The sequence below is a fragment of the Parasteatoda tepidariorum genome, chromosome 3 (assembly GCF_043381705.1).
Source record: "Parasteatoda tepidariorum isolate YZ-2023 chromosome 3, CAS_Ptep_4.0, whole genome shotgun sequence".
NCBI classification, from domain to species: domain Eukaryota; kingdom Metazoa; phylum Arthropoda; class Arachnida; order Araneae; family Theridiidae; genus Parasteatoda; species Parasteatoda tepidariorum.
The window spans coordinates 54,869,889-54,893,263 of record NC_092206.1 but is presented as its reverse complement, the minus strand read 5'-3'; the positions used below and the strand labels follow the sequence as shown (position 1 = coordinate 54,893,263).

Genomic DNA, 23,375 nt, shown 5'->3' with positions numbered 1-23,375 from the left:
AAAAAAAATCCTGCACACACACACAAAAAAAATAAATAACTTTAAATATTTAGTTTATATTTTCAGGGGTCTGTTTAGAAGAAATTTGGGTCCGTTAATGGACCCTTCACAAAATATCTTTTCAAAAAACGGACCCTTCACAAAATATTTTAACTTAAAAACGGACCCTTCACAAAATGATTTTTCTTTTAATCGTACCCTTCACAAATTTGTTTATCTTCATTATTATTTTGTTAATTGAATAAACCCTTTCAAGGGCAGAAAATAAGAAAGATGGATGTAAACGAATTAAGTTTTGTCTTCGGCAGACGATTCTTCCATTATTCGTCCGAAATTAATATTCTGCGTTCAGCAGTATAGGCTAAATACCAAATATTTGTATGTTGCATCTCTAATTTAGAAGCAGCAATTGTTGTTTATTTTTTAAAATTTAATTTTTTTAATTATAATTTTACAGTGTTGAGCATAATCTTGTATGTCTTTACAATTTAAAAACTCCTTGAAAAAGTTTTTTTTTTTGCAATAACGGACCCTATTTGCACAAATTCATAAAAGCGGACCCTGATTGAAAGAATGTGAGTAATTTTTTCACAATTTCACGAAAAATGGACCTTTCACAAAATGTCTGGACAGACCCCTGATTTTCTTAAAATATAAGTGTCTGTAAAAGTAAATGCAAAAACAGCAATCAATCTTCTTTAAAAATTGAATTTGAAATGTTTCTGATTTAGAAATCTTCAAAAATTGAATTTGAAACATTTTTGATTTAGCATATAGATCTTTATAAAATTGTCAAATTAATTGGAAAGAAAATAACTGTATAGCATTTGTAATTAACAATGACTTGCGAAAATTTTATTAAAGAGTGCAAGTGTTTAATACGACTAAGAAACAGTTCTTAAAATGTTAATTATTCTCTATATGCAACTTATATTAATTGCACACAACATTGCAAAAGAAAACCAATGCAATAAACCGATTTATCTTTGGAGGCCTACAATGAATAAATAACTTAATTATTTTTTTAGTTTAATAAGAAAAAATGGTTTTTTAGAGAAAGCAAAAATAATTTATACACAAGGCCTAAGTATTCCTAGATAAAACATTTTTTTAAAATAAATCTTTAAATAATTTCTAGTTATAGGGGCCAAGAAGCAAAGTTCATCTACATGTGGGAATGATGCCAAATTCTGGTTGACAAAAGTCATCGATCTAGCAAAATTTATATGGTGACTAGATTGTAATGAAAAACACGTATTGTCACAAATTTTGCCAGAACATAATGTTGATCTAAAGCAATAAAAATGTAAATTTTTGGTGCTAAGTTTGTATTGAATTCTGATTGTTATGCATTGTAATAGATCATAATACATTTCTCTTTGTACTCATAATACATTTCAGTTTATATTTATTTTAAATTTAATTTCTGTCTCCATTCCTGATAACTAAACATAATTTTGCAAAGCAGTCCTTCCTTTACAACTCAAATATTACCCTCAATATTTTTGAATAAAATAAATATTGTACAACTTCACCATAGTATACACTATCACCAATGTTAGAGTTGAAATAACTTGTAAAAACATCACCGATTTCTTATAACTGATATGTTTTAATGTTTAAACTGTGCATGATTTTATTTTAAGGAGAAAAATTCAAAAAGATAAAATATTTATATATATTGACAATTGAATAATATTTAATTTCACTGTTTTAATATTGAATTATCTAGTTTTGTTATATATATTCTTTTCCTATTATTTTTCTACTAGTAGAGAGAGGTAGGTTGTATACTATAGATTCTGTATTGTAATTGCTATTTACATTTTTTAACATATTAAACAATCAAATTACACATTCAATAACTTTGGAAACCTCCACTACTTAATAATCATTTAATAATTTATTATCAATAAAAATTCAATCAAATGAAACTTAATGGTATAAAAAATGCAAAATATATCTAAAGGAAGAAACTAACTAAATTCAGATAGACAAGGTTAAAATCATGGACACAGTGAAAATGCACCCAAGTCAAAGTGGTTATGTGTCAGGTTTTAGGCTTGGCTTTATGACACTACAAGAAAATACAACTGTAATTTTATAAGGTAGCAAGTATTTAAATAAATCAAACCCATACATAATAAAAATGAACCAATTAAAAAACAAATATTTTCTAAAATTCTCCACACAAAAAATACAATAAAACAAATGTCTGAAAGCAATATCTTTATTTATTCATTAGCTGTTCATTAATTACTATAAGAAATATTTACATTACACAATAGGAATGCACAGAATATTCAGTTTTTAGCAAATAAAAATTATATTTTATGTATAACTTTTTTAAAATAATCTATAACAAAATTTGATTTAAATTTTTACCAAATTTTGAAGTCTTATTACTTAAATAATTAAATGGCAATATAGCTTGAAATAAGAAAATTAAAAGAGTTGAGATTTATTAGAATTAGATTTCAATTAATGATATGAAACTAACAAAACAGTAAAATGTAACAGTAGATATATATATATCTTCGCTGATTTAAATTAAAAAACTTCATAAATAATTAAATACTACAATAATTATAGTTGTTTGATAAATAGATAATGAAGATACATTACTACAATTAGATGTCTCATGAACTTATAATAAAGAAATAATGTAAGATTTAAGATAGAAAACATTTGATTGAAATCAAAATTTTTGATAAATAAATTTTAAAATAAATTCATTCTTAGACAGAAATTTTTAATTTAACATCACATACCTAATATATTCAGCTAAAACCCTTATTTGGTGCATCCCTGACACCTGCGATACAAAATTTTACTGTACACTGTGCTATAGTAAGAGTTCATACGACCCAAACAAGCAAAGCATACTTAAAATATATACAGGAAAGGGAATGTATTACAAAGAGATATCAGAAAGTTTATAAATTAATTAAATATGTAAACTTTATTCACACAGTACTATATTTGATATTATTGCATTAGCATCCACAAAAAAATTAAGTATCAGAAAATTTTAATTAAATATCATACAGGCAGTGTTTGAATATAATTTTTATACATTAGCTAGTACCCAAGGAAAAAAAAAACCCAGTATATATCTAGACCTTAATTACAGCAATGAAATAATTTGAAGAAGTCCAAAAGTTATAAACTAACATAATGTCAATGGCTTAGAACATAACAGCTAAAATAAACTGTCTAAAACAAATGTTTAGTGCCATCTACAATATAAAGGAACTATTTTTTTTCTCTGAACTGTCAATAAAAGAAGTCTTATATCACCAGCTTTGTCTCTCTTAATATCTTAGTTGAAGCAAATCAATTGTGCACCAGTGTTACTTTAAATATGCTTAATATCACATAATGAAAAAAAAGTTTATTTTGAAACATAAGTATAAGTGCGAGACGGCGATCTAAGAGTTAAAACTGGAGTTTCAGGAGGAGTACCATTGAGGAAATCCCAAATTAATATTGTATCATCGTGTGAACTACTAACAATTTGGAAATCATCAAACTGGAGACGGAACACTCGCCCTGAATGTTCTACAGAAGTACGTAGACACAAAGAACCAGCAGGGGCCCTTGGATCTAAAGCAGCATCAAGATCCCAGACTTTGATCTTGCCATCATAAGCACCACTCACAATTCTTTTATTATCAAATTGTATACACCTCACAAGTTCTTTATGACCTTCTAGAGTTCTTAGACAAGCACCACTTTCAATGTCCCAGAGTCTTATGGTATTATCAGAACTGCCACTAACGACGAGTCTATCTCGGTATTGTAAACAGGCAATACCTCTCTTATGTCCGTTTAATGTTCGAACAAATTCACAGGTAGATGTATTCCATACTTTAATTGTCCTGTCACCTGAAGCAGACACTATATATTTCTCATCAAAATCTACAACATTAACAGCAGCACGATGACCTACAAGTACCCTCTGGATAGTAATTTCTGTTGGAGATGCCATTGTCCACACAGTGATTGACCGATCTTTGGAACAAGTGACCATCATTCCATTATTGAAACGCAAATGGAGAACTGCTTCACAGTGGTGAATGAGAGTATTGATAAGTTCTCCAGTCTTAACATCCCATACACGAACAGTGGAATCACTGGAGCCACTTATAATAACTCTATCATCATACTGAAGGCATAAAACAGAACCAGTGTGGCCTGTAAGAATTTTAGTGCACTCTAAAGTATGTCGGTCCCATATTTTGATTGTATTATCACGTAGACCACTAACAATTTTATGGTCATCATACTGTACACAATATACTCCTTTGCTGTTTTCACTTTGACAATTGATTCTTTTTAATGTATGGCGCCCACATCTCCAATTATTTTCTATATTATCAATATCTTGAATTATTTTGGGATAGAGACGTCTATAAAACATATGATCGGGATGATGTTCACCTGGAGGTGGTTTGAACAGAAATTTGATCCAGCCTCGCCTTTCCATTAGCCCTTTCCACAAAGTGTCCGTACGAACACGTCTTTCAATTAATTTTTTCCATAACATACCTTCAGAAATTACTTGATACCATTCTTTACATACAAGTTCTGCAGCGCATAACGATTTAGCGTCTAAGTAGGACAATATATTTTCAGCAACGTGATCTAAGCCTTTTTTGGGTAGAAGAGAAATAAAGTCTCGTCGAAGCATGGGGCGTAAAAATGAACTTACATGACTGTGTTGATGATGGAGCATTTTAGTCAAAAGTAATTCAACAAATTCGGTTTGTTCCGTTTCATTCCATTTTTCAAAACACTGTAAGCACAATTCTCTTTCACGAGCAAATTCAGGAGAGGATTCCTTACAATTACAATATAAACAAGTCATTGGAGTAGGTCCCATCATTGACATTTGATCAGACATCATATTAAATTCCATTGAATAACTTTTTAAATAGAAATATCGCTTCAAAGTTTCAGTTCCCCAACAACAAGCACCTCACCTGATGCCACCACTATAGACTCCAACCAAGATGTCCGCCGCGTCGCTCAGCTCTACTTACATAAACAATGAATGACTCAAGAATCATGAGCGAGGATGACAACCGAATTTCTCATAAACATTAATAATGCTGTAGATGTAGAAAAAGCTTAGAATCAGTTTAAATGGAAAAACGAAGGTATAATTAACAATTAGGTCATCTAAAATACTAAAAAACAATGCCAATAATTTAAAGCGTAATCAAGGGTGAAAAATATAAAATTTAAAAAATTGTAAAATAATAGGTAATCGCTGTTAGATAAAAGTGCAGAAGTATTAAAAAAATCATACTCACGAGTCACTAGTCAGTAAAATTCTTTTTAAAACTCCTAAAAGTAATGAATTTCTAAAAACATAATAACACGTTGCATTCGATAACGATTATTTATAACCGAATAAAAAAAAGACAAGGAATAATGTTATCGCAATATTTATTTAAACTTCCTTTTATTTCTAGTATAGTGAACTAAATTTTTACGTTGAATTTATACATTCTATTTATTTTTACATTGATTTTATTGGCAAATTTCAAAACTGATTCAAGCCATCATTCTGATTAGTTTTTGTTTCGATTCAAAATCATCGTTGATTTTTCTCTCTTTTAGGTTAATATATTAACCCTTTTATTCTCAAAACTAAAAGAGCAGATATTTGTCTTTTACAAAAGATAACATTATTTTACATCAATTTTAAAAATCTTTATAATTGTTTGAAAAATTATGATAAATTGTCGATTCAGAAACAAAACTTTTTCAGCAGACGACATTTTGATTGAATATAGCATGCCATCTGTTGGGTGAAATTTCATTCCTGTCACTGTTTTTGAACAGTAGGGATGGAAGATGGCGACGGGGACGGTATGTGCAGAAAATTTATCCGAAAAATTTTCAGAAACTGTAACAGATGAAAGTTCAGAAAGTGATGGAGAACCCAGCTCGACTAAATCATTCCATAGAAGAATATCTACCTCAAAAGCAATCAAAAGTGGGGTATGTCTTATTCCATAATAGCGGTTTTTATTGGGTCATTGGCATTTTAAAAGACAGATTTCAATATTTTAAATTAAGTGTCATTTAATTATAATTAGAATCATGCTACCGTATACTGCACACTAACAATAAAGTATATATTTTATCAAATTCATATTTCAAATATTAACGCTTTAATATAATCGTCCTGCCTGTCTCAACCTTCAAATAATTCCTGTATTACAACTTATATTCACTTTCATACGAATTAATGAAATATTTACCGTCAGTTCATGTATGTTTCTCATTCAATTAGTTTATTCTATCAACTGAAGAATGATTTTTATGCTTTTTAACCTTATTCCTTAAAGAAACTATGATTATACTTTCGTCTTCATAATGCAATGTTTTCCTGTTAGTAACAAACTTCTTTTTTTTTCTCAGCAGACTTTAATATTTGAATACGTGTTCATTTTTAAACTGCAATTTGAATTTTCAACTACAATTGAAATCCAACATGATTTAGTTTTGCTCCTGTAAATATGCTTTGTAATTTTATTCTTCGAAGGTAAATAGATTTTCCTGCAGATCATTCCACTTGAACTCTCAACTTGCACATTAGCCAACTATTTGTAAGCTGGTTTGGAAGTGATTAACTAGTATAAGAGAGATGTTGGAGGGTAGCATGCAAAATAACATTTAAAATGGATTGTTTACTAAATTGGAACCAATGAACATAGAGGCAAGTGCCACTGTGTTCATTCAAGATCTGTTGTCTTAAAATAATAGTTTTATAAAGATTTATTTCTTGTTGTTAATGGTTCCTATAAGATATTGAGTTTATTTACTGTTATTTGTAAGGTTCTATGAGGTGATATCCTGCATGCAACAAAGCAGCGCTTCTTGATGTTTTATGTTATAACACAATTCCTGGATGAATCATATTATATGGTAAAACATAATATAAATTCTTGATTTTCTATATTATGTTTCATCCTTTATATCTAGGTTATATATATATTTCTGATAATAACGTTTGAAACTGGGAAATAAATAGTTTCAAACGGTTTATATCCAACCTTGCTTGTTTTTCTATTTATAAAGGAAATTTGACTGATCTAGTCCAACCGTAGAGAAAATTTCTGTGTCATTACTTTTGCCCTAATAATCCCTTGGTTTTGACAATTTCTCGTTGTTCGAAACTTAACCAGTATAACTCACAGCAATCCTCATCAAATTTTGATGTATTTTTTATTTTATTTTTTAAATTTAGAAGCTTTAAGTTCTTTGGGGCCTGTGCTGGATGTAAACAAATACAGTAACCTAGCTAATAGTAATTGGGATACTATTGCACCTTCAAGTGCTTGCAAATCTAAAAAGCTACCAAGCTTCTGGCAAATCTCTCTCTTAAAAACAATAATTTACATTACATTTATCAAAATTTTTTAATAAAAAAGTAAATTGTAAAATAGTCCAGATCTATGAGAAGCTATTTTTAGAATTAAAAAAAATTCTCTTAAAAGTTATATGAAATAATTTTAGTTATGGAAAGTCAAAATATTAAATAATATCTAATCTAACACAATATTAAATAAATCAAACATTTAAATTAAATAGAGTACTGTTGTGGGGAGAAAAAAAAATTACTGAAATTTTCTTAGCATTGATTATTTTTTAAATTGGGATATTGTTTTACAAGGAAAAATTTCATTTTTATGTATATATATAGTGTATGGCTTCTCAAAATTTTCAGCCAATGGACTATTTTTCAAAGGACAATTTTCAGTGTGTATTCCTGACATTCAAATATTTGGATACTTACAGTTTAGAGTTATTTTAAGTTTGATAAAATAAGCCAACCCGTTCATAATTAGGTAGTGTAAGGGGATATCACTATGAAAATAATCATAAAATCTGTAGATGGCAAACTCCTCTTTATTTATAAAATTCAAGTTATACAGATCATAATCAATAAATGAAAGGAAAATGTTGACGTTATAAAGTGTTCATTGAATCAGAGTAAGTAGTTAAAACAAAGAATGAGGTTGTTTTAGCGAGCATAATTTTTAAATATTGGGTTTAATTTTTGATACATGAAATTATCTAATATGTCAGTTTCATCATCTAGATAGCTTGCGATTTTAATTTTGGGGACAACATAAATTGGAAGCCATCAAAAAAAAATTTTTTTTTTTAAATCATCAAGTGGTATGATAATAAAATTTTAACCTTAGAACATTTAAAAAAAGAAAGAAAAATAATTAATCAAAATTGTTAAGTCACTCTTATCAAGTGGTAACAAGTTGTTCAATCTTGCATGTCAAGCTCGGAATTCATGGGAAGAAAAATATCTACTCTCAGCCTCTATAACAAAATCTATACTATTCTTATAGTATTGAACAATACTGTTCATTTAAGACAATAGGTTTAAGCGGTGTATAAAATTCCAAATAACATTTTAGAAATTGTGTTAAAGTGTAACAGTGTTTTCCCTTTGTATGAAAGAATTGTTTTCCTTCATTACCTGCTGATTGCTCTTCCAACAAAAATTTTCCCTTGCTAGTATGACAACTAGGTTATTTTTCATGTTTAGTTATTTTTTACATTAGGAAAGCACAGTGTTAAACTGGCACTTATTTATGTACTTCACATTTCTATCTAGGCAAGTGAAGTTCTGTTCCATGTAGTTTTTCATGCTGAGTCAAATGTTGAATTCAATACAAGACTATAAGACTAAGTCTTGTATTGAATTCAACATTTGATATATATTTAGAATATTAAAACTCCAACATATTTAGAATATTAAAACTTAAAAAAAAACAAAAAAAAAAACTGGAATCTTGCCATATTTTAGAAAGTATGGTCTTAATAATTTTTTTTAAGAGAGTGTTTGAATGTTTGGACCCCTTAATGCTAGTTTAACTTTTTGTGTCTTCTGCCATATCTCAAGAAGTTTTTGCATGAATCAAAAATTTTTTTGTTTATCAAAATAGAAAAAAAGAATATTTTTTAAAAATTTTAAGGTTTATAATTAAATACGTTATTTTAAAGAATGCAATTTTAAATGACAAAACAAATTTTAAGAATTGGTCAAATGGTTCTTGAAAATCAGTTTTTTACTTTACGACTTCTTTTAAATGTTATTACTCGAAAACTGTTCCATCTATTTTGCATTTTACTATCTTTTAAATGTTATTACTCAAAAACTGCTTTATCGATTTTGTATTTGCTATTATAATTATGTGCAAAAATGTTTTGATTTACTTAAATATGTTTCGAAATATGGCGAAAATGGCAAAAAGTAAAGTTTGCAATGACTTTCTTCCTCTTTCCTCACAAAATTATTGAAACCATATATATGATAGATTTTAGCTACCCCTTTAATTTGAGGTTCAGAAATCCAACACTTGTCTGAAAATAGTAAGAACATAAAAATTAAAATGATATTGGGTCCTTCACTTCTACTCATGACCTGAAACACTTTTGTTTTCATTGAAATATCAGGATGTGGTTAAGTTCAGAAATTATTTGTCATTTTTTTATGCTTTTTATTCTAGCTCATTGGTAGATAGAAATAGTTTAACAATTATATGAACTTTGTGCCCATAAGATCTTCCACGAATTTCAAATAGATTTTATGTTACAAAAACAGTTAAATTTTTTCCCCAAAACATTTCTGAGTAAATTTAGATGTATGGCAAAAGGCACTATTCCTTCTGAAATGTCCACTTAGTAATAGCACTACCTTTATAAAGATCCAAACTGTATCAGATAATCATATAGCATATTGTGAAGAGTTCATACCACCTCAAATATTCCATCCTGTATCCTCCCGAGACCATTGTGGATCTTTTTTTTTTATCACTTTCGCAAAATATAGTTGAAATTGTTCGTAGTTTCACAAAATATAGTTTATATTCTTTCTTAGATTATTGAAATTGAGCAGATATTAATAAAATGTAGGTTTAATTAAATTTAAAATTTACAAATGGTACATTAGGTGTTTTCACAATGAATTTTGAATACAATTACTTAAAAATTTTAAATTATGTCTTTTTCTTTAAAATTGCACCGATTTTGATAGTGGTCTTATTAATTCGAGGCTTCTACTTTCGGCATCTTTAATTTTTGGCTAAATTTATTATTTTCTTTTCCGTGAATTTTTTTTCCTTTTGTACTAAACAAAATTTTGATCTAGTATCAATGAGCATCACTATATCTTTCTGAAAAGATAAAAAATAAAAGGGTCACTTTATTAGATGAGAGAAATAATACTTGGTAATTTTTATAGATTTTCTTTTAAAAAATGTCTTTCTATAATATTATGCAATTTATGGTTTTGAGTAACTAATAAAAACTACTCATTTATCTGTTTTTTAGATTTTTGAAATTTAATTTCGTTACTTTTTAAAATAATAAAAAACCGGTTTTGATGACGCAAGATTTTGAGGATTTAGTTAATTTTGTCAAACACAAGATATTAATCAAAAATCTAAAAACTGATAAATGTATAAATTACTTTTCGAAAAATGTTGATTGTAGAATTATATATTGGTATAATTTTATCTGAAAAAAGGAATAAATAATCCCAAAATCCACTCACCTTATATCTCAAGTTTTGATAGGATTATGACCTTTTATTTTGCATGTTACAAAAGATACTGTCGAACAGAATAAATATCCACCATTACATTATTCATGAAAATTAAATAAGAAGGTAGTAGTTTAAATAAGAAGGTAGTAGTAGTTTATATACGTTCCACTAGAACTTCACAAGTAGCAATTGGCTATGGTCTGGGGAAACACCCCGGAGGATGATCCGAAGAAATGCCATCACTATTTTTAAGCTCTGCAAAGGGGATAACTTCCCGGCTTTGGTAGCCTGACGACCTGGCCTCGAAGACGAGGACCCGACGGTAGTAAATTTAACAAGAACCTCTCCCTTGGTCCTTACGCAGGCTAATTTAAGTGGTCACCCACCCGCTCTCTGACTGCTGCCAGTGATGCTCGATTTCGGCGTCCTACTGGGAACCGTATTTTCACAATCAGTTAGTTCACTGTAAGCCGCGATGGCTCAGGGGATAGAGCTTTCGCCTTCCAATGAGGCGAACCGGGTTCGAATCCCAGTCGATACGAATTCCGCATCCGCCTTGCACCGACCACAGTTCTGACGTGAAATATTCTCAGTCGTAAATGGCTAATGGGTTAGAGTACCCTTTCCGTCAGGCTAACCCTGGGAGGTAATCGTGGTCTTCCTCTCCATGTAACGCAAATGCAGGCTAGCTCCATCAAAAAGTCCTCCAAGAAGGCAAATTTCTCCCAATACTCGATGTAGGAGTTCCCTTGACTTCTGGGTTGAATTCAAAATTACAAGGCAACGGAGTTGAACATTAGTTGTAGTAAACTCATAAAATTGGGTCGGTTGTTCAACGACGGTTATAAAATCAGTTCACTGTGGGACTATATGAAAAGGAATTAAAAGGGAAAATTCAAAATATGTATTTATTGTAAATAAAAATTAATAAAAGCATATTTTGTATTTTTCCTTTGTCTCCACCTTTTCCACAGTACGATAGTAGAGTTCGGTCGGAAGGAAGGAAGGACTCTTTAATCTACTTAACCCGTTATGTATAGTTTCATCAGTTGTTTCGAATTTGGTATTTTTTATTGTTAATGCATTATGTTGAATGATTTACCAATAATTATGTAATTTTATATATCTTATCATTTATGTATCATTATTATTTACTGTGTTTCTTCCAAATTTAATTTGTTCCATTAAAAATTTATTTTAAATTTCTATTTTTTAAAAATTAATATTGATTTTAGTTTTACGTATATGACTTGATTTTTGACACGAAATAAATTTTGGTTTAGTTGAAAGCCTGCGTCTTGTTATCGGTAATCTGAAAAATTCCTTTACATGATTTAGTTAAGGTCAAACTTCGTCAATCATATTGTGTCATGAAATTTTGCTTTTACTTCATTTTTGTTCGTTCCTGTGAATAAATATGCCGCTGCATTTGTTCATAGGAATATGTCGCCGACTTCCGCTGGAACAATGACAAAGGGTGAACGTTATTTCTGTTCTCATAAATAACATCTTTATGCGTTTGCGGCGAGAATGAAGAGGAAATTCTGCAGCTGTTTCCTGCATTCGGTGAGCATTATGAGTTAAGTTAGAGTGCGGGCATTAATATCTAATTGCTTGGTTACCTAAATGTCACAATAGCATTGATTTAAAACACTAATAATGTTCTTACATTTGAGTTTTAAACATTGAACGATTTAAAAACAACAGTGTTAAATGAGGTTTTTACTTTCAAAATTGTGTTTATTTCAGAGAAAAATTTAGTGTATCAAATAAAATAAAAAATCTTTGCATGTTGAAAATTATACATTTTATGGATAAAAACTAACATTCGAAATGTCACGCACATATATTGATATTTGGTACGCAGTTTAACAAAAGAATTTCATGAGAGGCATTTTTGTTTACCCATTTTGCGCATTTCGAAGTGATTATGTATGAAAACTTAAATTCATAATGCATCCTGAAAGATGTGGGAGGCAATTATACCGTTTGAACTGTTCCATTTTATATTTCCTTTCTGGTTATCGATAGACGTCAAGGGGCTTATCTTAACATAAGCATGGGTTTCACGACCCCAAATTGCATTAGTGGCGCTTAGTTTCTAAGTCTCTCTTGTTATTGTGTCAGACATAGTTTTTAGCATCATTTAATATTGGTACCTTAAATTAAAAATTCTGTTTTCTTAAATAAATTCGAAATTTAAAGCGCAAATAGCTTATATCTAAAATACATCGGGAATATTTTCGTATCCTAATCTGTGGCAGAATAATCACAAAGTCTTGGCAACTTCCGTGCAGCGGCCCGCGAGAGATCACAGAAAGGGACCAAAAAAATTGCAGGTTTAAAATCTATTTAGCACCTTAACGATTGTAATGGGAGCAACAGATCAGGATACGGAAATACCCCCAATACATCGAAGATATATCTTGCAGTAAAAATTATTTAGCGTGAGTATTTACTATTGCGGATGGGACATCAATAGTTTTAATAAAAGGAAAACGTAGAGAAATTGTTTAAGACAAAATTTTCATGAATGTTTCCATTTTCATTATTTTACTCCCATTTCATTCTTTGAGCAAATCATAGTATTAAAGCCTCAGGAGATAGATCGCTCGTTTTCCAATGAGCTGACTCGAATCCCAGCTATGGCTGGTCGATATAAATTCTACACCCGGTTCGCACCATGAACTCTATGGTTCGCACCGACCACAGTGCAATATTTTCAGTGGTAGACTGGTCATGGGTAAGTCTGTTTACCGCTAAACTGATCGTGGATGGTTTTCGAGATTTTCTTCATGTAATGCAAATACAGGTTAGTTCCAACAAAAAATTCCTCCACGAAGGCAAATTTGTCCCAATCGACAAGTTCCCTTGTCTTCTGGATTGGGATCAAAATTACAAGGTAACGGAGTTGATCATTGGTTGTCGTAAACTCAAAATTGGATCGGCTGTTCTACAACGGTTATTAAAAAGAAGAAAAAAAACTTTAAAGATTTCCTTCTTCTCAAATTACTAATTGTTTTCTTCCAAGTGAGGTTCTTCCTCCCCTTTCCCTTCTCTAAGAATGTAGCGAAAAATAAATAAAATGCTACAATATTGAGAAACAAAGTATAAAGTTCCAGTTGTATAAGAATTCTTACCTTTTTTATTTGTGTGATTAAATCGTTCTTTCTCTTGAAATAGGAGCATTAACTTTGAAGGATTGATTTGAACAAAACGGTTGACAACTAAGATAACATATATCGATTTGACAAATTATGTTTCAGAAATAACATTCAGTTTAACATTAAAATGTGTGTAATCATTCGTGTTTTTACTGCGTGTATAATATTTGCGTGTTTTTATTATTATATAATTGCGTATCAAAAAGTTATCGATTATTCATTCAGATATGTAGCATAGCCGTTCAATTCTTTAATCGGTTTATCATTCACTGCATCAAAATTCTATTTTTAACGCAGTTCTTTCATGTTTGACTTTTATAACACCTGTCATTTCTGAATCATATTTGTCATCTCAATTCGGTGCAACAGCCTCTCATTATGGGGAATTTCGTGCTATTTGCATGTTGGGTGGTATTTGGGAGAGCAAAGAATCTTTTTAGTTGTTTCTCCAATTTATTTTACGGTCATGAAATCGATATCTCTTTACACTAAGGTGAAATTTATTAAGGTTGTGATTGATATGGAGTATTTAATTATATTGCCGATTTTAATTTTATTATTTAGTCAAAAATATATTCTAATTTTTATAAAATAATACGTAAGAATACTTGTGAGTTCAATTGAGTGTCTTTCTTGAAAATTTTATTACCGGCGTTGAACAGCTTATCCAATATTCAACTCCATAGCCTTGTAATTTTGAAGCCAGCCCAGAAGATAAGAGAACTCATGGATTAAGCATTGGGACAAACTAGTCTTCGTGGTGGACTTTTTGATAGAATTAACCCGCATTTGCGTGATTTCGCATGGAGAGTGAAAACGCGTAAACTTCCCACAGTTAGCCCTACTTCAAGGGGATTATAACCCATGATCCATTTACCACCGAGGATATTTTACGCCAGTCAGCGATCGGTGCTAACCGGGAGCAAAATTCGTATCAACCAGCCACCTCTGAGATTCGAACCTGGGGTACCTCATTGGGAGGCATGCGCTCTATTCCACGAGCAACCACAGTTCCTTCTTAAAATTTTTTTAGATTCATTGGAAATCTAATGTAACTGGAATAGGTCTAGGTCTAATTTTTATTAAAGGCTAGGAAATATACTTCGCTGCTCGCTGCCGCTTAGCAACTTCTTCGATAGTTTTGCTATCATCTGCGTCTTACGTCTAAAACAAATTATTCTTTAATAATAAAAAGATTAACATAATAAGCAGATAAAAGTAACAAATAATTCACTGGGGAAGAACGCAATAATTAAATTAATATTCTTCTATGATGGCTTCACATGTCTGTATCTTATTTTAATTGAATTAAATTAAATTAAGTTTTTTTTTCTTTTAAATTGAGTTACATATCACGTGATTAACTCTCCTGTTCTTGTTTCTTTCATTTGCAGGGCCTAGGATAAAAAAAAGGAGAAAAAGTGGAATTTAATTTTTTATGCATGTTTTTTCGCAAAGACTAGTGCGGAAATTTTTAAAAATTTGCTTTTTTAACTACATTGATCCCTAACTCAGTAGTACTTGCTTTTAAGATAATAGTTATAGCCTTATAAATAAAATCCTCAAAGGATTTTTTGTTTCAGGCGATATAAATTTTTTCACAGTGTTTAGCTTATATGGAAAAATGGATTATTTTTACCTAAAAAAAAAATAATGGTTTTGTTAGTTAATTATGATGTTGTTGAAAATAAAGTTTTTGCACATAACAAAACAAATAAACTAGTTTTTTTTTAAGATTTTATATTAATATTTTAAAATCCTGTTGTCGAAACTAGTCAGATACCTTAAAGAAATGTAATAAACGGGCACTCAACCTTCTTATTAAAGTTAAGTAAAAACATTGATTTGAATCCTTAAACTGTATAGTTACTCTTTCTTAAATTTTACTATTTAAAATAACTAAAAGGAAAAGAAATAGGATTTGTTGGAAGAAAAATAATCTATTTCTTATTTCCCATGCTAGATATAAGTTGTCAGCTAAAAACTCAAAATGTTAAGTGGACTATAATTTTTTCCATAACGAGGTCGAAATGATGAATTTGATTTCATAGCATTTTTTTCCTTTTATTTTTTACGCTGAGGAGTTTTAGTACTTCGCATATAAGATAGTGAAATTTTATTTCTCTCTTAATTTTTCGTTTATGTTTTTTATTGCATTCCTTAACGGAAGTGGGTTATTTATTTTATTTTTTTCTGTTTTATTTCCTTGATATCTCTTACGTTAATAAACAGGAATCTTCAGTTCCTTATAAGGAGGGAAATTGAAATCCACGAATAATTGTCATTTAACTTTTTTATTGCTGCAATAAATAATTTGTGACTGCGTTAGGTTTGCTGTTTATTATTTAATGAAATGCAGTTTGATAGTGTTAAGATATTAGTTTACACACGCAAGTAAGTTATTAGTTTATTGCAAAAGTTGTTTACGATCATTGTAGAACGAAATGTGTATTTAAAGTGTAAATTAAATGTAGATAAAAAAAAATAATTCGCCCGTTTCACTTGCGATTCACCATTTTTCAGTATCTATTGCATAACTATTTTTTAAAAAAAATTTCGTTGAAAGTTTATTGAGCACTTTATTTAAGATTATAGCATAAATGAAGAATTTAGTGGAAGAACCCAGAAACTGACATTTTTAAAAAAATTGAAATTTTCGGGAAAGTTCTTAATTTAGTCTTATTAAATCTAAACAATTCATTTATACTGTTAAATCTATTTCTGTAGATACTAGTGGAAGAATCAGGTAAGTGACATTATTTGAGTATTGTTTGGGTGGAAGAACCAGGTAAGTGACATGGAAATCACTCTTTTGGGAATCCTAGAAAATCACTAGTTCAGTATCGAACAATAAGAAGCGGGCAGTTCAAAGTTACTATAGAGAAACGGGAAAACATGAAACAGCACCTTCCGTATATTAAGGAGTAATGTAGATTGGCTTACGAATCAATAGTTATGAAATAGATTGAAAAAAAAATAGCCCTTAAATGGCTTCAACATGTAGTATTATTGTTTCTGGTTCGCACACTTTGTGTTTCAGACACACTACCCTGTTAATGAAATTAATATTTTTTTCAAAGCTAGGTCCGGTTGAAAATAAGTATTATTTTGTGGTTATGCAACTTGTTCAGCGTGTTATTCTTACTAGTTGAATATTCGTGCTTCTTATTGGTTGAAAAAAAAAACTAAATCAATAAATGTGTAATGATCTGATGCACGTAAACTCTGTGGAGTCGCAAAGTCCTCCATGTTCCCATAACAAATCAATACCTCTGGGGGTACTGATCCGGGAGTTTCCTTATCTTCTGGATTGGTTCAAAATTACAAGGCTACGGAGTTGCCTTGTAATCAGTAGTCGTAAACCCAAAATTGGGTCGGCTGTTCAACGACGGTTATAAAATAAAAATAGAACAATTGCTATGGAGCCGCGGTGGCTCAGGGAATAGAGCGTTCGCCTTCCAATGTAGTGAACCGGGGTTCGATCCCGGCGATAGCTAGTGGATACGAATTCCGCATCCGGCTTGCACCGACCACAGTGACGTGAAATATCCTCAGTGGTAGACGGATTATGGCTTAGAGTTCCATTGCCGTCAGGCTAACCGTGTGAGGTTCTCTTGGTCTTCCTCTCCATGTAACTGAGATGCGGGTTAGTTCCATCAAAAAGTCCTCCACGAAGGCAAATTTCTCCCAATACTTGATCCAGGAGTTCCCTTGTCTTCTGGATTGGGTTCAAAATTACAAGGCTACGTAGTTGACCATTCGTAGTCGTAAATCCAAAAATTGGGTCGGCTGTTTGACAGACGGTTATAAAATAAAATGAAACAATCGATATGGCTCAGCGGAATCTTATTAATTCTAGATGTGAACGAGTCAGTGAGATTGATAACATTTTAGTTTGTTTACTTTATTTTGACCTCTGAGATGGCATTGCTGATGCGAATCATACTTTGCTAGAGACAGATCGGAATTCCGTTGGCATCGGGCTAACGATTAGAGATTTTCGTCTTTTTAATCTCCATTTTGCTCAAAATGTTAATTAGTTGCACTTAAAAAAAATTCTTCTTCGAAAGGGAATGTGATCGAATTCTTTAAGCAAGAGTATTTCTTGTTTACTAGGTTCAAGGAAAAGAAGTTGAAAGTGAAAACATTTGCTAATCCACTGAGTGTGTGGATTGGCTGTTTAACGCAGAAAATTTGTGAAGTGGTGATCTAAAGTATTAAAAAAAATAAGTCTCGTAACTTGTCAAGATAGTGATGTTTAAGACGATAGAGAAAAAAAATACCCGTTACAATTTCATAAACATTTTTATATACATTATAAAAAGTGCTTTTTTTTGTTCCGAGAAACTATTTTTTTCAGTGAAAAAATTTAAAATAATTAATGCTCTTCACCAGCTATAGAAATTTTTTGTATTAAAACTACTTTTGTTCAGTCTTGGAAATATCTTCAGAAGTAACAAAATGACAAAACATTTTATCTGCGTTATTGAAAAGAATTCTTTTTTAACTTAATAATTACCAAATTCTTGTCACTTTATGTAAGAAATACTGGTAATTTCTGCTTTGAGAATGTTGAGCTCACACTGCCTCTGAATAGTCAAACAAGGCTATATAAAACTTGATGCCAGTTAGTTCAATATTGAGGTTACTAAAAAAAAATTTCGTGAATATAAGCCTAAATTGAAAAATATTGAAATTCCTCCATAAAACTAGCAGCTGTTAAGCACAAAATCATTAAAAATCCTTCTTTTTGAAAGAGTTTGGCTTAATAAATATGTACTCCCAAAAATTTCAAGAGTTTTGTCATGTCTTCAAAATATAGTAAAAACTTAAAGAAGTAAAAAATTCAGCGAAGTAACAAAAATGGAGAACGTAAAAACTTTAAAGCTTATTTACACAAATTCACAAAAATGTCACTCACCTGGTTCTTCCACTAAGCTCTTTAAATAAAATAGCAATAGCAAGTATAGCAATTAAATTTGAAGCATAAATGCTGCTTACGGACTAATTTATGCAATGCAAAACTAAATCCAAGTTAGTTTACAAATTGGTAATTTGAAATAATAAAATAAAAAATCATTCCATTTTTTTTATTTATTTTGTTTATTTACATTACTCGAAACTTACAAGGGAAACTAGGGAAGTGTGATTCGCCAATTTTGAAATAAACTAGTGGGATGTATGCCTTATGAGGAATAATTTTAGGGGGCAACATTCGTTTCGGCCCATAGAAGGTCCTATGAGAGATAAAAAATAATTCAATATATAGAAAAATCGGTATTTTATTATTTCAATGCAGACTATTAGTTATTGTAATTGTCTCTTACTCCAATTAGTTTTGTGGTATATTCACATACTATATAATGCATATTTATTGTCAAAATTGATTTCGAAAATTTTATATATCTGTAGTTTTTCAGTAAAACCCGTTAGGTTAATTTTAAAAAAAATTGACATCAAAATTTTTAAATTTTTTTTCTTTAAAAAACTTTCCAAATTAATTGGAGTATGTAATTGCAAATCAATTAATTAATTATTTATTAATTAACAATTAATTAATAAAAAATTAATAATTAATTAACAATTAATTAATAATTAATTTTCTGATTAATTTATTAATTAGCAAATTAATTAATTATCCAATTAATTACAAATTAATTGGATTATGAGACAATTACAATAACTAATAGTCTGCATTGAAGTAATAAAATATCGATTTTTCTATATGTTAAAATATTTTTTATCTCTCACAGGACCTTCTATGGGCCGAAGCGAATGTTGCCCCCTAAAATTATTCCTCATAAGGCATACATCCCACTAGTTTATTTCAAAATTGGCGAGTCACACTTCCCTAGTTTCCCTTGTTAGTATTTTTCTCACATTACTCATTTTTTGTTAACTGCTATAATCCTTGTTCCAATAAAATGATTGATGTCTAATTTTTTAATAAAGAATTCTAAAATAAATAAATATGCTTAAAATATATTAAATTTTAAAAATGAGTTAATTTTGCTGCTTGTAAAATTTTTATTTAATTGTTATGCCATCCTTAATATCAATGAGTTTTTATGATCTTTAAAAAAAAAAAAAAAGATTTTATTGTTTAATATTAAGTTTTTGATCCATTCTAAAAATGCTAGTTTCTTAAATATTCTTATAATTAGCTGCTTTAAAGCAGCCAGAATAAAGAGCAAATTTCAATTTCCACTAACTAATTAAAATAATCCCAACATTGTCTCTTATAATAAAAACATTTAAAAATATTTTTTTCTCTTAGTGGTAACAACGTTTATAATAGCATAAAAACTACGTTTAACACTCGATCTTAAAATAATGTTTTCTAAATGAATCTATTTACAAGGTTGGTGATGGAAAACAGTTATGCAACAATTCCCTGTTTATAATCGTTTGTTTATGATGTCAGAAGATAATGATCGGATGGTATTTATTTTAAGTCTCACAAAAGTTTTCCTCGTGAACTTGAAGAATCTCATTTATCGAACGTTATTATTATGTGACAAATGATTTCTTACTCGTTTATCATTTTGTTATCTTATTTATATTTTAAAATAGCTGATTAGAACTGTTCATTATCTTTAAAAAATATTTATTTCTGAAGTACCAGGAAGAATTGTTATTACGATTGTTATAATCTTAAGTTTTACTAAAATTTGAATGAGTCCATCTGAAAGTTTTTAGTTTCTATTTAGATCTTTCAGATGTAGTCCTTTCTAAGGTGCAATAATTTTAAATCTAGACCTTATAGTCATAAATTTGTATTCATAGTGTATATATCTCCATTCAAAATTGCAAGGATACTGAGGTAAAGTATAAAACCCTAAATCCAGTACGTAGAGCTGTTTATCGACTATGATTTAAAAAATGAAGATTAGTAATCTTAAAGAGAACGTGGATCACTTTACCTTGAAATGTTATAGTTCCATCTGACCTAGACAAATTAAACGACATTGTGCTTCGTGACATTTAAACGAGAGCTCTCATAAATTATTTACCGCCTGCTCTTCAATATTAGATGATACCTAATTTTAATTTACCTAAAGCTATTACTTTATTCTGTATATCATGGTTCTATCTCGTCTCTGTTTTTTTTTTTTACCGAATTCTTTTCCTCTTTTACTAAGACGTTTTCAATGTGAAGATTTAATCTTTATTTTTTCATCACTGAAATTAAAATTTACCACAAAGAATCAAAAACATAAATGTATTTCGAAATAAAATCAAATTAATCGATTTCAATAAATATATTTTAATCCAGTATTGGTGTAAAATTTTTTTTGCTAACTTATTCTTACTTTGTTATGAGAATTATTTTTTTTTTTATGAGAAGCAACTGAAAGAAAGTGTTTATATTCTTCGCAAAGTGTTCAGTTTTTTGTATCACGTTATCAATAATAATTTAATTGTTTAATACGTGCAAAAGACAGACTGCTTTCATTTGAGAGGAAGTAAATATCGCACCTAATGAAAATAAATTGCGACCTTTGTGGTGAACTTATATTTAAAACTAGTTTGGTGCTTTTCGTGAACTGGACAGTCCCGCTGTGTACTGATCTTAAAGTACTGATCCAGTACTTTAAGAAAGTACTGATCCGCTGTGTAAAGTACTGATCCGCTGTGTACTGATCCAATCGCCCATTGTGCAGCTCTAGTGCAACTTAAATGAAGTACCTACCTGCACTGGACAGCTGAGGATAGTGTATTTGTTCTTAAAACACAGGTGGTTGGTCACCATTAGTTCACATCAATCTGCAATTGCTTAGGTTCTTAACTGGACATGTCAGGGGGCGTGAACTTATTCAGGAGGTTGAGCCTCTATATTCTTTGGTTGAGCGGTGGCACTGACCTGGGTGTTACCCTGGTAAAAAAAAAATTGTAATATTTTCCAACTGATAAAAAAAAATTGTGAACGTTTCATTTGGTTGCTAGAAAGTTTATATTCTTGTTATATTTCAGCTCCAATTGTAAAAATAAAGTAAAGGATCCTCTTAGTTTCAAAACTCAGCAGATTTTATTGGAATTTAAAAAGTTTTTTTTTTTTTTTGTTATTTAATGTAGAATACAAAGATTCCAGTGAATGAACGATTTTTTATAGTCTGTTTTAAAAAAGTAAATGTATTTTTACATGTTTGTTTTTTATTTATTACATTTCTCTACATATATTTTAAAAATTGTGATATTTTTTTTCTCTAGTGATTTTTTTTTATAAAGTCATCTTAAATGCATCTGCTGTTTTATCAGTTTATGCGAATATCGGTTAATGCGAGAAAAAATTGCTATTTTTTGATTTTGGCTGAACGAGGTTCGACTGCATTTTTATTAAAATTAGCAAAAATTTATCGTAATTCGGCATGAAATTTGATAGTAACCGTTTACATAGTAATTTTGTTCACAAAAATAAATAAATGCTGCTCTAAAATACGTGAAAATGTGGCTTGTCATTTTAAGTACTTTCAGTGTCCAATAATGAAATTATTTCTATAAATATTTGTGAAGAATATTATTGAAATGTAGATTTTTATGTTATCAATTATCTGATTTACTTATGAGCTTTCAAAACATGCAGTCAAGTATTAATAAAAACAATTAAATAAAAACAGTGCGTAAACATTGTTTTATATTAACTTTTAATTACGAAAAACATGTCAGGAAATGAGTCAATTCTAAGTTTTTGATTACAATTAATTCCGAGATCCTTCAGAGGTTAAAAAAGATAATTTATATCTTTTAGGAAATCATTCTAATTGATTTTTTTCCTAATTTCCTACAGATTTTTTTCGTTTGCGTAAGAATTTAACTACAAACAAACAATTGTCGTTATTTTGCAATGCCTTGATTTGAAACTTTTATTTTTTCAAAATTCTATTTGTTGATTTTATCAGGAAGTGATTCGATTATCACTTTTTATCAGTTTATTTGTGTTATATTGTCTATTGTTTGAAACTAATGCTTATCTTCCATTGCTCATTAATTTTTGTGCGTGAAGTTTGTTTTATATTTCAAATTCTCAATTCGTTACAAGAATTTTTTATTTTTCTGTCCCTCTTATTTCATACTGAAAATTATTGCGTTTTTTATTACTCAAAATCGTGTTGTCATCCTTTTAATTAAAATATCTCTATTAATCAAAGTCTATTTTGAAGTTTTTTTTCATTCCTAATTGTATTTTTTTCTCTTTTCAATTTCAATAATACGCTGTTTTAATTCCGCTACACAATCCACAAAATAAATAAAAGAACACTATTTTTTTTTTTAAAGTTGCAAATAAACATTTTGTTTTCTTGCTGAAGTTGGTTACTTTAGTTTCGCTGAAAAAATCTGAAATGTGTAATTTTCGTTGTTTCATTCTTTTTTTCATTATAACTTTAGTATAATTCAGTCTGTTTATCATAACTTAAAAATCTGTTTTAACGAAACAGGTTGTACAAATATATATATACAAAGACAGACGATAAAGATAAATGAAAAGAGAAAAAAAAATATTAAAAAATATTTTTTAAAAAAAATTAGAAAGCCGGGAAACAAAATAATGAAAAGATAATCTCTTCATCAGCTCACACGATTATATCCGCAAAAAAGAGTGCTTTCTTATATTCTATCAATATAGC

The 23,375-nt window shown here is 29.6% G+C and overlaps 3 protein-coding genes across 8 annotated transcripts in view; 1 reads left to right on the top strand and 2 right to left on the bottom strand.

The window, feature by feature from the left end:
* The window catches only part of LOC107438609 (GRIP and coiled-coil domain-containing protein 2), a 60,822-nt gene extending 47,004 nt beyond the window's left edge, over positions 1–13,818 (bottom strand). Inside the window, exon 1 of one of the 4 annotated variants that reach the window (XM_016050927.3) lies at positions 13,726–13,818. Coding sequence is in view for 1 of the 4 variants with exons in the window: in XM_043040529.2 (XP_042896463.1) it covers positions 1,170–1,208 (39 nt within the window). In the remaining 3 variants the exon portion in view is untranslated. Of the gene's footprint in view, positions 1–1,169; positions 1,228–5,314; positions 5,797–13,725 lie in introns of those variants that run through there. The other 3 variants (XM_043040530.2, XM_071178658.1, XM_043040529.2) reach the window with 3 other exon arrangements.
* On the bottom strand, positions 2,215–5,292 carry LOC107438611 (F-box/WD repeat-containing protein 1A). The gene has a single exon (XM_043040532.2). The coding sequence runs from the start codon at positions 4,919–4,921 to the stop codon at positions 3,395–3,397; it is 1,527 nt and encodes a 508-aa protein (XP_042896466.1). The 5' UTR covers positions 4,922–5,292; the 3' UTR covers positions 2,215–3,394.
* Positions 5,573–23,375, top strand: part of LOC107438610 (diacylglycerol kinase delta) — an 89,970-nt gene continuing 72,167 nt past the window's right edge. For all 3 annotated transcript variants that reach the window (XM_016050931.4, XM_016050929.4, XM_016050932.4), the window contains exon 1: positions 5,573–6,012. In XM_016050931.4, the coding sequence (XP_015906417.1) occupies positions 5,866–6,012 (147 nt within the window). In that variant the 5' untranslated portion in view covers positions 5,573–5,865. The remainder of the gene's footprint in view (positions 6,013–23,375) is intronic.